This window comes from Macaca nemestrina, chromosome 7 (genome assembly GCF_043159975.1).
Source record: "Macaca nemestrina isolate mMacNem1 chromosome 7, mMacNem.hap1, whole genome shotgun sequence".
Taxonomy (NCBI): domain Eukaryota; kingdom Metazoa; phylum Chordata; class Mammalia; order Primates; family Cercopithecidae; genus Macaca; species Macaca nemestrina.
In genome coordinates this window covers 16955589-16970542 of record NC_092131.1, presented here as the reverse complement: position 1 = coordinate 16970542, position 14954 = coordinate 16955589, and the positions used below count along the sequence as shown (strand labels likewise).

General features: G+C 38.2%; 1 protein-coding gene across 7 annotated transcripts in view; it reads right to left on the bottom strand.

Moving 5' to 3' along the window:
* The window catches only part of LOC105467554 (ribosomal protein S6 kinase A5), a 206819-nt gene that overhangs the window by 30214 nt on the left and 161651 nt on the right, over positions 1–14954 (bottom strand). For all 7 annotated transcript variants that reach the window (XM_071099715.1, XM_024788436.2, XM_011717240.2 and 4 more), the window contains 6 exons: positions 12159–12309; positions 8887–9048; positions 6708–6833; positions 6201–6334; positions 5424–5517; positions 560–730 (listed from right to left, as the gene is read on the bottom strand). In XM_071099715.1, coding sequence (XP_070955816.1) covers positions 560–730; positions 5424–5517; positions 6201–6334; positions 6708–6833; positions 8887–9048; positions 12159–12309 — 838 coding nt within the window. The remainder of the gene's footprint in view (positions 1–559; positions 731–5423; positions 5518–6200; positions 6335–6707; positions 6834–8886; positions 9049–12158; positions 12310–14954) is intronic.

The following is a 14954-nucleotide window of genomic DNA, read 5'->3' as shown; positions in this document are numbered from 1 at the left end:
GAGATATATAAATAGCTGCTACTTTTGCATTGCTACATATAGTTCTATAAATATTATAGCACGATCATAGAAAAGCACATAGAAAGATGGCATAACTAATTAAACCAAGACAATTCTTTAAGTATTTAGAATACAATTATATACATTTTTATTCATGAGCTAACCAATTTGATTACAAATGTAAAAAATAAGTTTTCAAAATACATCATTTGGGAAAAACCCTCTAAAATTATATGTAAGAGATATTATTTTGTTATAAAAATTTCCATTGCTATTTTTAGTCCACAACTGTTGCATAAAGTATTTTTTCCATAAAAGGCTCTCCCACTTACAAATATAACCTCAAGATGATCCGCTGGCAAAAAATAAACAAAGACAAATTTATTTAAGACTGAAATATAAAAGAAAAAAAATCCAAGAAACATATTTTCAATTATCTATTTTACAGCTTTGAAAAGTAAAAAAATAAGGAAACCTCCCCAGAAACTTCCCACATGTTTGGGAGATCTTTAATAATGATGCTAGATTGAATTACATAAGAGATCAAGTGATTTTGTACCTCAGGTTTCAAATCTCTGTGCACCACTCCAACATCATGCATGTGGCTGACAGCTGAAACAAGCTTCCTCATGATATAGCTGGCTTCCGTCTCACTGAAGTGCTTCTTTCTCTTAATGCGTTCAAACAGTTCTCCCCCATTCAGAAGTTCCATCACCAGAAATGTGTGAAGCTAGAAAAGAAAAAGAATAATGTGGAGGGCCTTTCTGAAGCACAGAAGTCTATTAACATATAAAACATTTATTGACTATCTACCACCAACACGTTTAAATAATCCCTTGTTAAAATAATCAGTGGCAATCCTCGTATCTTAGAGGAAAGAGCTGAAAGATAATGTAGCTGTTTTATAATTCTATTTTGGTAATGGAAAATTTCAAGTACTGCAGTGAAATCTTTATACTGTATATCCTTTTTCCCTTCTGTGATGAATTCTTTCATTTGCAGTGTTTTGTTTTAAGAGATGAAGTCTCTAAAAATAAATCTGCCCTTGAATTCCTGGGCTCAAGGGATTCTCTCATCTCAGGCCTCCTGATGAGCTGGGACTATCGGTGTGCAACTGCACCCAGCTAATTCTTTCATTTGAATTCCATTCCAACCCTCCCTTATCAAGTTTACACATCTTTCTTTTTAAACTGCTGACAATAACGTGACAATAATATGAAGTCACTTGCTTTAAATAATATAGAATCTGAATACTGACTGAGTAGAATGGGCAACTGCCCACGTGAAGCCTGGCACACCCATTCAATGGTAAATTAATCTTTTAAAAAAGGTATTGAGGCCGGGCTCAGTGATTCACACCTGTAATCCCAGCACTTTGGGAGGCTGAGGTGGGAGGATTGCTTGAGGTCAGGAGTTCAAGACCAGCTTGGTCAACACAGTGAGACTCCGCCTCTACAAATAAATTACAACATAAAAGTTTAAAAAGGTATTCTTTGATATTGTCATTCTGAACCTCCTGTTAGGACTCGACAGATTAGTTTCAGGGTTCCTGTTAATATTCATTACAAATACCTATAACTCACTATGGGTTTTTGCTTTAATCCCAGTAGTATTATCTTAATAGTTACTTTGTAAATTATATGTTTACCATGCTTTTTCTTCCCCACCCCTGGCCCTCTTCTGTCAGAATGCATAATTTCCAAAGGAACTATCAAAAAGCAAAGGGCTATATAAACCCAGCACTTTTGGAGGCCAGGGTGAGAGGACTGCTTGAGCCCAGGAGCTCAAGACCAGCCTGGGCAACATAGTGAGACCACATCTCTACAAAAAATAATAACAAAAATTAGCCAGACATGGTGGTGCACACCTATAGTCCCAGCTACTCAGGAGGCTGAGGTGGGAGAATCACTTGAGCTCAGGAGGTCAAGGTTGCAGGGAGCCGTCATTGCGCCACTGCACTCCAGCCTGGGTGACAGAGTGAGACCCTAGCTCAAAAAAGAAAAAAAGAAAGGACTTAATCAGCTCTCAAATGAACACAAATGGTTTAGAAAAAGATATCATGGCAATATACTGAATTCAGGTGCCATGCATTATAAGGCCAACATCACTTCACAAACAAAATGTTTCTTTCTGTATTAGCAAAACTTAGAATAAACTGCTTCATAAAAAAGATAATTGTAAATACATTATCCTGAACACATTAGACAAATTGTAGAGTGAACGACCCTTCTAAAAAGAAAATTGCTCCCAGCCTACTAGACATCAAACTGAGTTTCTACATCAGATAAAGTCAAGCTTGCAGGTCTGCTACAAATATAGGCTGGTGAGCTTTAAAAAAGATGTAAGGCAATACTCGTAGTGGTGTAAGAATAGATTTAGAGTTCAACCTGGATTTGAAAGTCAATTCTATTATTTATTTATGATCTTGGGATGCTACTTTATCTTATTAATTCTAGTATCTTTTTCAATAAAATACAGATTAACAATGAGAAAATGTATGTGTGGTAGAGCTTGAATGATGGCCCTCCAAAGATGTTCATGTCCTAATGTACAGAACCTGTGGCCGTTACCTTAGAAGGATGGCAAAAGGGCCTTTTGAGATGTGATTAGTAAATTAAGGATCTTGAGATGCAAGATTATCCTGAATTACTCATCAGAGTTAGCAGTATGAGATGAGACCCTGGAGGCAAGATCTTAGAGTGATGCATGGAAGGCTCACAGTCAAGGAAATGTTGGGGGGTGTCTAGAAGCTACAAAAGGCAAGTAAATGGGTTGTCCCTTAGAGCCTTCAGAGCAGTGGTCCCCAACATTTTTTTTTCTTTTCTTTTCTTATTTTTTTGAGACAGGGTCTCACTCTATCACCCAGGCTAGAGTGCAGTGGTGCAGTCTTGGCTCACTGCAACCTCTGCCTCCCAGGTTCAACGGATTATCCCACCTCAGCCTTCAGAGTAGCTAGGACTACAGGTGCACACCACCACGCCTGATTAATTTTTTGTATTTTTTGGTAGAGATAGGGTCTCACCATGTTGGCCAGACTGGTCTCTAACTCCTGACCTCCAGTGATCCACCTGCCTCGCCTTCCCAAAGTGCTGGAATTACAGGCGTGAGCCAGGCCTGCAACTTTTTTGGCACCAGGAAGTGGTTTCATGGAAGGCAATTTTTCCACGGACGAGGGGAGGCAGTAGTGGGGTGGGACAGGCACTGGATTCTCATAAGGAGTGCTGCAACTCAGATCCTTCGCCATGCGCAGTTCACAACAGGGTTTGTGCTCCAGTGAGAATCTAATGCTGTTGCTGATCTGCCAAAAGGTGGAGCTCAGGTGCTAATGCTGGCTCACCTGCCGCTCACCTCCTGCTGTGCACCTGGTTCTGCTCAAGAGGGAACCAGCCCTAGTGACAGCTTGACTTTAAGCCAATGGGCCTGATTTTGGACTTCTGACCTCCAGACTGCAGGATAACAAATTTGTATTGTTTTAAGTTTGTGGTGATTTGTTGCAGCAGCAATAGCAAACTCATGGAGTATGTGAAACGCATATCATTGCACACAAAATGAACTACACTACTGCACAAAGGATGAAGACCCACTATAACCAGTTTCACCCATTAGTTGAAGAAAAGAGTGGATACAAGGATGATCTAGGCAACCATGCCACCATTATGAGAAAACCCAAGATACACTACAACCACGTATTAGATTGATAATGTATTTATACTAGTTTGTATAGGATTACATCATGTGACAATTTATATTTTAGTAACTCCTGAATATATAAATAGCAAAACATCTACTTAATTTGTGACATAAATAAAAAATTAGAAATGTTTTTCGTGGGACCTGATGTTAGTCTGAAGGTCAGAGATCAAATATCTTTTCTGGGATGTAGTTAGGGGCACAGTTGCTAACCCGGAGGAGAGCATCTAAGATCATCCATTGATTCCTCGAATGATGTCAATTTCCTCTATGTCATCTTCAACAGGAGACTGTCTAGTGAGCCTCTTCTTAAGCACCTTCGTGGCCAGGGGACTCATTACCTCCTCTTGTGTTGAGTGGCTTGATGAGGCAAGAGGAGGTAGAGGATCAGGGACAGCAGTTCCCTGAGTCCTTGCTTCAGTGGCATTTCTTTTCTGACTATAAGAACCAAAGAGTGAGTAGAGGATGATGCCATTTTGGGATGCTTACTGCCAGATGTGATTCTGCCTTCCCTAAGGCAGTAGTGCAAAGTAAGTAAAAGCTTGTTGGGCTCTGAAGTTGGACTGTGTGGATTCAGATCCCGGCCTTATCACACTTACCAACTGTGAGACCTGTTACTTAACTTCTGTGAGTGTCCATTTTCTCACCTCATGGACCTATGGTAAGGACTGAATAAGGTAATACATGCAGAGTGCCTGGTACAGGACCTAGACCACACAAGATATGTGACAATAAATGGAGCAGCTATTGTGGCTATGGTGCTACTGCTGCTGCTGCCTGGTCTCACCATGATGTATCATTCCTGGCAATAGCACTCAAGGATATTTCAGTGTGGTAGAGAACTGGCCCCCATTGATCCTAGGTCACAGATATTATGAGAGCACAACAGACAGAGCCCAGAACTGGAGTACAGGTTCTCCTTATTAGCTTCGCCATTGACGTGCTATGTGACCTTGGATAAGTTTTATGACCATTCCAAATCTCAGTTTCTTCATTGGTAAAATTAGGACAAAGCACATTCAGGATTGGTTCGTTCTCTTGTGCCTCCAAGTTGTCTTAAGTAGGACTGCATCACCCCACCTGGTCTCGGGGGCAGAGAATAGTGTAATGGAGCAATTTTTGTCACGTGTGAGGTTAGCAGACACGAACTGGATGCACTGGTGTCCTCCCATAGTTCCTGTTGCAAAGCAAGACTGAGAGCAGAAGAGGGGGCAGCATGATCTGGCCAGGGTTCTCAGCAGAATTTACCACCTGGAGCTAGAAGATAAAAGGAGTATCTTTGCTTTCTGCTTCCTATTTGTCCTTTAGCTTGCATTAATTAGGCTCCAGACTCTCTCAGTTCTATTCTGTAAGTGAAAGGGAAGTTGGAGGCTCAGAATTCCTGAGTCCGGAGAAGTATTCCAGGATTAAGTTATGGTGGGTAGCAGCAGCATTGGCAACAAGCACATTGTAGCTAGTGACTGCACCACTGAGCTCCTGTCCCTCCGTCTTCCTGTCATAGGTGGTAACTGCTGAGTGAGAAAAGCATGAGAAGTGAAGGGATAACCTGATTTGGGGTTGGGAAACAGTGTGTGGCTGGGGAGGGTTTGGGAGGGTGGTTTCTCTGCCCTTTCTGGTGGTTGGGTGATGTTCTATATCCCTGACTCTGACCCAGTAGCACCAACAAAACTGGTGAAAAGTACAACCTTGTAAGTGAATTAGTACACATAGGAAAAAAAAAAAATGTAGGATACCTGATCATGAAAAACTTCATGCAACTTCACAATATTGGGGTGTCCTTCACAGAGTTTCAGAGCTGTTATTTCCTTCTGAGTATTGGCTTCCATCCTGCAAGATGAGACACTTAGCGCCCACATGTCTCTTCAAGAAAGCTTTTACATCAGTACTGCCCCAAGACTAATTTAGTTTTATTTACAGTGCATTCAGAATATTCATGCTACCATATACCGTAATGAGGTTTCCATGAAAGTAATGAATTATACCACACACCAGAAAAAGTAACATTCTGGAGAAAATTATTATTTCTGAGTCAGAAAAGTACAAATCATATGAGGAAATGAATGCTCTATTTGCCTGACAATTTAGCAATAAGAATATGCAATCTTAACAATAATCATCAGTTACCAAAACAACTAGATGGCTCTCAAAGCTATCAGTAGCTTGCTAAATAATTTTAGAGAAAAATATTTCAAATACACAACTAGTAGAAATGGTACCAGCTGCCAAAATCACTAAGTGAGGCTGATTAAATATGTCACTGTCACAAAGACGTTTTCTCTAGATAAACTCAAAAGCAAATAAGACTATGATGCATGTCTAAAATGGATTACTTTATCAGCAAATATCAATTAGAGCTAAAAATATAATGGACCAACTGATGAGCCAAGTGGTTAAACCTATAGGTAAAAAAGCCTTACAATATAATACTGGTTTCATTTTAAATAAATATCTCTTAATTTACAGAATTCATGAATACATAAGAAATAATATTATATTATAAATGATCATACCTTTTGCTGATTATTTTGACTGCAAAAGCTTGGTTACTTTTTTTATGCACGCACTTCCGACAAATTGAAAAACTACCTTCTCCCAGTGGTTTGTCCTTCAAATCTAGGTCATAGTGTTGATAGAATGGAGAGTCCTGTTAAGAAATCAACATCATTTAACTTCAGAAAATGTCAGTAATACACAAGGGATCAATAAAATTGTAGAGTAAAATAAAATCATTAATATTAATAAACAGGAATAGAATACATTTATAATCTAAAATTCATCTTACTTTATAGGTAATTTCTATTTTCATCTACACAATTATTTAAGATACATGATTCTCTATAATTGTAAAAAGAAGCTCATTCAACTTGACGTTAATATTCTAGGGAAAACAGTGCTGTATCCCACTGTTAAAATTGCACTTTAGTTGAATTAGTAGACTTGAGAACATTAATTAGAGTTGGTATTTAAACACTCACGAAACCTACAAATATGTCATATAAGTTACCACATCTATATACCTTCATCATTGCACTCCTGGCAACATTTGTCACTCCAGGACGTTCAACTCCCATGTGAAACTGAAGAGGGTCTATGACAGCTGCATTACGCTTGAATAGGATGGAAGGAGCAACAAAGGAATAGCCCTAAAAACAAGACAAAGAAAGATAAGGAAAAACAACTTGCAGTTTTCCAGTTTAACACAGATTAGATTGTAATGACTTTTGCTTTCTTAGAAAAACACTCAAATATTTGTTGAGATGAGTCTAATTTTATTCTATTTGCAATCTAAAATGCAAGGTTATTGAAAAATGCTGTTTAGAAGGATATAATGCCATCTTCTGGTAGAACTAAACCAATTCAAAAATAAAGGTAGAAAAAGACTTCTTCACTTTTCCACCCCCAAAATCAGACTCATAGATGAAATTCTCCTGGTTTGCTGATAAAAATTTGTTTATAAACATAACTAACTTCTCAAAAAAAGGATATAGTCAAGGTATTAAACAAAGTGGTCTTTATTTTTTTTTTGAGACTGAGTCTGGCTCTGTTGCCCAGGCTGGAGTGCAGTGGTGCGATCTTGGCTCACTGCAACTTCTGCCTCCTGCGTTCAAGCCATTCTCCTGCCTCAGCCTCCCAAGTAGCTGGGATTACAGGCACATGCCACCATGTCTGACAGGGTTTCACCATGTCTCGAACTGGTCTTGAACCCCTGACCTCAAGTGATCAACCCACCTCAGCCTCCAAAAGTGCTGGGATTAAAGGCCTGAGCCACGAGATCCGGCCACACAGTGGTCTTTAAATGCTATTGTTTTTCAAATTGGAAAAATGGCAAGTCTCATTAAAGTTAGTTTCTAATTTAGCAATTATTTGATTCTTATTAATATCTTCAGAATAATTAAATTTAAAATTGAGTTTTGGAAAGGAACAAAGTCTAATGGCAGAATGATGCTCTCAGCCAAGTGGTACAAAGATGGATGATTAATCCGTTCAAGTTAGAACATTCACTAATCAACAAACGTTTAAAAAAAAGTTCAGTAAGTGCCCAGTCACATACTAGACAGTGATAAGCAAAGAAGAAAAGACACAGTCTGGATGGCCAGATTAAGCCATACTAAAGGTATACTTATAGAGGTCAAAGAAGCTAAGCTCTGATGCCATTTAATAGTTAGAATATTTTACCTTGTGTGACAAATGTCCTTTTCTAAATATAATAAAAATCTAAATCTTTTTAAAGAGTTAGCAGTTAAGATTAGTTACTGAAGGTAACGAATAAGGTAATATTGTGGGAGGCCAAGGCAGGAGGATCGTTTGAGGCCAGAGTTCAAGACCAGTTTAGGCAACAAAGTAAGACCCTGTTTCTAAAAAAAAAATTTTACATTAGGTGGGTGTGGTGACATGTACCTGTGGTCCCAGCTATTCAGGAGGCTGAGGCAAGAGGATCCCTTGAGCCAAGGAGTTAAAGGCTGCAGCGAGCTATGATCATACCACTGCACTCCAGCCTGGGTGACAGAGTAAGACCTTGTTTTTAAAAAAAAAAAATTTTTTTTTTGCTGGACGTGGTGGCTCATGCCTGTAATCCCAGCACTTTGGGAGGCCAAGGCTGGATGTGGTAGCTTATGCCTGTAATTCCAGCACTTTGGGAGGCCAAGGCAGGAGGGTCACTTGAGGCCAGGAGTTCAAGACCAGCTTAGGCAACATAGCAAGACCCTATCTCTGCAAAAAATAGAAAAATTAGCTGGGTGTGCTGGTTTGCACCTGTGGTCTCAGCTATCCCAGAGGCTAAGGTGAGAGGATTGCTTGAGCCCAGGAGTCTGAGGCTGCAGTGAGCTAGGACAGCACTGCTGCACTCCAGTCATCGGAGTGAGACCCTGTATGCATAAAGAAAAAATTTTTTAATATGAATAGAGGTAAAATAAAAGATTATTGTATTTTCTATAAAAGAGTCTGAACAAAAATAAAATTTCAGGTATAAAATTAAAACTTCCCTTATATCAAAAATAATCACATCAACAATATCTGCTATTGAGCAAACTATAAGCTTCGGTTAACAATCTGCAATATTTCTGCACTTAATAATTTAGAAGATATTAAAGAATCCTGTTTTTACGGTGCCAACAAAACTACTTCAATATGGGAAATTTAATCTTTTCTTTCAAAGGACATATGGCCAATGTACATGTGCACAGGCTGGGAAATTACCTGAAACAGCTTCTCAGAGCTCTGGGGCAGGGCTGCAGGAGAATAAGTGGGATCCATTTCTGTGAACTCTTCTGCAAAGTTACTCACGTCTAATTCATCTCGAATGACCGGCTTAAATGGTGCAGGCACTTTTTTGGCGGCTAAATCATCCCAATTTATTTTCTAAAACAAAGTTGGTACAAAGTAGAAATCAACAGTCAAAACATATTTTCTAAGAATAGCAAAGATAAATTAGGATTTTGACTGGTAGGGAGAGAGGATAAAAATAAGGGAACATATTTTACATCAATAATAAAAAATATATTTTTTCCAAGCAAGATCACAGCAGTTTATATCTCCAACCAATGCTGTGCCTCAAAGATGAGACTATCGCTGTTGAATCTCAGAGTGTCCTCTGGAGGGCACCAAGACACCCTAGTTTACCTTTAAAGATAACAGAAAAATACTTTTGTCCTGAGCCTCTTCAGAAAGGTGCTAAGCCAAAAAGAAAACAAGCAAAAAACCCAAAACAAAATAAAAAACTGAAATAAAGGGTTTCCAAATGCTCTACAGATGAGGATATTAGCTCTAAAGGAACATTCCTATTTTCTAGAGGCAGTGTTACTTAGCTCTCCGCCTGCACTTGCTTTTCCTCCTGGGCATCCGGACAGACTGCAAAATAAGTAATCATGCATGTGCCTATGTCTAGAAGTTCAAATGATACCATTATACGGATGTGATCACTTATTCAACTGTGTTCAAGCACTTTAAACACTACCTCTTACATCCCCCATAGAATAATGCAAGCCCCTTTTCCCTCTAGGTCACTTACTGAGTTATATTACTGAAATCCAACCCTTTACTCTGTTTCTTTGTGCTCCTTCTATCATTTAAAACAATCTCAGGTAACACTTACTGAATTAAATCCTACAGATCTCCTACTACCATATTTCTTCAAATCTAAGATGCCATTACTGATAGTAAGATACACAATTATTTTATGTATCATTAAGAAGAAAAAAGTATTAATCATAAGAATATAAGGTGATGGTCATTGTAACATGCATACTGATTTCAGTGACAGTAAAATATGAAAATGTGCACTTCTTGGTTGATAAAATTCAGTAAGTTTAATCAATTACCATAAAATGTTTTTATTATGTTGTCTTGTAGATGCAATAGAAACAAAATAATTAAATTACAGATCTCCAAATTTCTCAGCTAAAATGGAATTGAGATCATTTAGTTCATCTCTTTTATTTGATCCAGTGAAACTGAGGCCAAGAAATAAGAAATAACCTTTTCACTCAAACGCAGTTGATGGAAGAGTCAGGATTTGAACATAGTCTCTTGACTTTCTAGTTAGTGTTTTTTTCTCTCTGCAGCTGTAATGTTTTCCATTACAAGCACATAACTTGTGCTTGGCTATTGTACATATATTAAAAGAAACTTCTAGAGGAAAGGGGTAATTTAAAGAAACAGGTTGTTAGCAGGAGAATGTTTAATATGTAGAAAATGGAATGCTATTATGATCCTTTCCACCTCCGCACCACTTACAGAGAAAAAGCCCATTTAGGCCTTTACAAGTAGAATTCTGGTCTTTCCAAAAGTGTCCTATCATTTAAAACGTCAAGGCAATTAAGTAATCTAAAATTACTATTTCAAGCTACTGAAAAGAGAAATTTCTCTAATATGAAAGACAAACTGCAATATTCCCAAATACAGGGAGCCATGGAGAAAAAGATCTTAGGAAAATATGGTCAGGGGTACTTTGCTTGACTTGTTTCTTAAATTTTACTGTTAACTTTTGAGATAAACTTCTGAACAAGATATTTGAAAGTTTGTTCAAAGAGTAATCCTTCCAAGCCATGTGAATCTATGAAATGCATATGAGAGGTTTATTTTATTCTAAATATATTTCTCACTATGTTACTGAACTTCTGTAAGATGTGCAGTATTTAAAAAAAATAATTACATTGATAGACTAAGAAAAATATGCCTTTTTTTGAGCATAGAAGTGCAGAGATAATTCTCATTTCTAACCAATATTTGTTTTTATATATTTAAAAAATAATAAATAACAACATGAAGCTTAACTGACAAAAGACATTTTCTTCATTTTGATATATTATTTTCATTTGTTTTGGTGATAATCATGTAAAAGTTTAATTTACAGAATAAAAAATAAAACCTAGATGGTCCCTTTAGACCATAAATATTTAGGTCAGGCTTATTGATAAGAAGAAGTTATTTAAAAGTTGTATCTCCAGAGTTTTAGAAATCAAAGCCATGGCATCCCCAGTTTTGACGAATGAGGCTGGAAATAACGAGCCAACTCAGTTAAATGATTTTTCCCAGAAGTTTAATATTTTGGTGTTTTTTTTGTACTAAACTGAGCAGATATGTTGGTCCTCAGTAGAATGGTCTCATTAGGCTTTTTCAGAATAAGAGAAGCACTGTCACAGGACAAAGGAAATAAATGAATAACTCTCTTTGTGTCATGAATATGTAACTGAGAAATAGGTAAATCTAAAATTTTTAAAGATTACTTCTGGGAAAAGAGGAAGTGATGAAATCACTATCTAAAAGGTGAAACATAGTGGCGGTAATAGCTCATGAACTGAAACAGAAGTAAAAAGTACAGTAAAAGTCTCCTTAGTCCATATGGCTAGATCTCAAGATCATAAATGGAAACCACCCCCTAGAAACTCTAATGAATGAGTATGTAGAAAATTGAATGCTATTATGATCCTCCCCACTCCTGCTCCATTGAGGGAGAAAAAGACCATTTATGTTTATACAAGGAGAGTTTGACCCTACCTAAAGGGTCCCTATCGTTAAAAACAAACAAAAAAGGCCGGGCACGGTGGCTCACGCCTGTAATCCCAGCACTTTGGGAGGCCAAGGTGGGTGGATCACGAGGTCAGGAGATTGAGACCATCCTGGCTAATACGGTGAAACCCCGTCTCCACTAAAAATACAAAAAAAATTAGCCGGGCATGGTGGCGGGCGCCTGTAGTCCCGGCTACTCGGGAGGCTGAGGCAGGAGAATGGCGTGAACCCGTGAGGTGGAGCTTGCAGGGAGCCGAGATCGCGTCACTGCACTCCAGCCTGGGCGACAGAGCGAGACTCGGTCTCAAATAAACAAAAAAAACAAACAAAAGGTGCAATGTATGTGAAAATGCCAGTGGAAGACGATCCAAAGGGGACTGTGTTCACTAATTTCACAAGAATGCCAACGACCTTGAAAATGGCAAGGAGTATGAAACCATTTATCTATTCAATAATTTCACCTGAAAGAAGAGATGTTCTTTGATTTCATCTGCATCGCGTGGACCACATCCCAATCTCTTCTTGGGATCTTTCATCAAAAGACGCTGAATTAGGTCTTTAGCTAAAGCACTCATTTCTTGGGGATATGGAGGCTCACTTTTTAATATTCTCCTGTAAGCAGACAAAACTTGCTGTTAAAACAACCAGAGGATAACCAAAAAACAAAAACAAAAACAAAACCAACAACAACAACACAGTGAAATACACTTTGAAACTGAACCACAAGTGAAAGAGAGATATAAATACTTAACACGAATCAATAATACCTCAATACTGTTGAAAAAATATTTAGAATGAGATACCATGAAGTCAAATTTCTGAAATTCAAATGAGCAGTAACAAAAAATGTTGGCTCATTTTTTCAGTATAAGTCAATCCTGGTTGGAGGCTACCATCCCAAATATTTCGCTGGGGGAAAAAAGGAAAAGCTTGAGGCTAGATTAGACATCCCATATATAGACTAGACTCTATGATTAAAGATTTCACAACATAAAACACTCTTAACAAATTCAGGTAAGTGAATGGGAATGCAGAGGGAAGTCCACCAAGACAAGTGGGGTCAGACCCACTTGGAGATGGTTCAACTCTTGACATCTGGAAATGAGCACTAGAGCTGGGGATTTTCATGGGGTAAAAGTATCTGCTTCATTGTTTGCTGCTATAAAACAGCCAGACAAGCCCTATGAGGCAGGTAGAGCTCAGAGATGGAGTAAAGTCCACAATTTATTATGGAAAGTAAAAACGTAAGATGGTAATAAAGTTTCTTGATGAGAAATTTATTCTAAGGTTACAGAAGAAATCAATCCAATCCAAGTGTACCCTTCTCCCTCTTAACATCCAGATCAAAAATTTAGTAAGAGATATTGAAGGGAATGACTGAAATTAAGAACCTTAACACAATATATATGAAGACAGTTACCCCATTAATTGGGTTTGCAAAAAGATTCCCTATTGTGCATTAAAATATTAATAATCGTTATGGAATAAACACAGATAATTAGTGTATAAGAGACAGTATACATTATATACTGAGTTATAATATAGAATTTGGAGTTATAATTCTATATTACATAATATAGAATTTGGTGAGTTATAACATAGAATTTGGAGTCAGACTGAGTCCAACACTGGCTCTGCCTTGACCTTGTGTGACCCTGAGATAACTAAATGTTGTACCTCAGTTTTCTCACCTGTAAAATGGGCATAACATCAGTGCCTACGTAAAATGGGTATTATGATGCTTAAATAAGACCTGTAGAGTACTTAACATAGTACCTAGCACATAGCAAATGCTCAATTAACGTGAGCTACTGTTAAACTCCCTCATTCCAAGGCAAGCATACAGAAAATAGGCCAGATGCTTCATCAAGTAGCCACTGAGAATCAGTGAAATGATAATGAAACTGTAATTTTTTACAAAAGATTCCAGCAGCATTGTCAATCTCAAAGTTAATTCTACCTCTAGCACTTAATTCTGGGAACCCAAGAAAATGTTGGTAAAACAAGGAAAGAAAGGAAAGAAATAAGCAACACCCTCTCTGCTTTTTGATTCTTTAATACTCTCCCATTGCTCACTGCTTGTCTGGGTTTTTGGCATTAATAGACAATTCTCAGTGATGTGAGGAGGTTCTAAAGCCTATTCCTGCTAGAAAACAGCAGTGACAGGAAGAGAACCAGACACTGGGAGTGGTGTGGTGAGGAGAAAGGGCCTATAGCAGGTTACATCTTTTCTCCACGAGAAGGTGATCCCAGATGTAACTATTTCTTATACCATATCCTTGAACTGTACTGGGCTAAGATGACTGTGGCGTGGCAGGTGGGTGAGGTGCTGTGAAAACTCCTCCTGGAAGTGAGCTGCATTTGGACTGAGACATATGAGCAGGCATGCAGGCCCCTGGAAGCCATGCTCACAGGCTGTTATAAGGGACAGTTCCTGCACTCAGCTTCCCATGCTGGGGTGGTCCATAAGCTCCCGCTTATTCTCATCACCAGTGGTTGAGTGTGTCTTCTGTGGGCTGGGAAGCCACGCATAGGTGGTGGGAAGGTCCCCGATGAAGATGTGTTTGATGCTGTAATGTCGACACACTGTTTCCTGTCCTGCATCCTTATATAAAGCTAAGTAAAACTGGTGCCAGATTCCAGTCTATTGTGACATGTGAGTGTGAACGTCAATCTGAACCCCAGACCACTGCTGGCTATGCGGAATGGGCATTGCAGAAGTGGGGTTGAGGGTAGAGGACTCTGCGGGACATTTAGTCATAACAATACTAGAGGATCCTGCAACAAGGGTAGGGAGACATTTCTTGGGTGTTGCTGTCACTTTTCCTCCTCCAATGTGCTTGATTTCTGAATTGGTAATATCCCAAAGTTATCTTTTTCTTGCTTAAAAATGGATCTGGGAAACTCCAGAAATGAATTACAATTAGGTAGAGCCCAAATAAATCTTAGAGTCTTCTGTAAAGTCAGAAAAAGCTCTGAGTTGATAAGCCATATTAAACATTTCACATGTATGTTATTTAATCCATATAATAATCCTATCAAAAGACTTCTATTTTTATCCTTCTTTTACAGATACGGAAAGACTCCTTTCAAAAAAGCAAGAAATGTGAATATTAATTAAACTTGCAACAAGGCCTTAGAATATGGGTGACTTTAATATTCATTTACAAAATACACAGCACAAGAAAGAAAATTTTAAAAAGGAAAATTGGGGTGACTGCCTAGCCACATATTACAATGTATCATGAAATGAAATT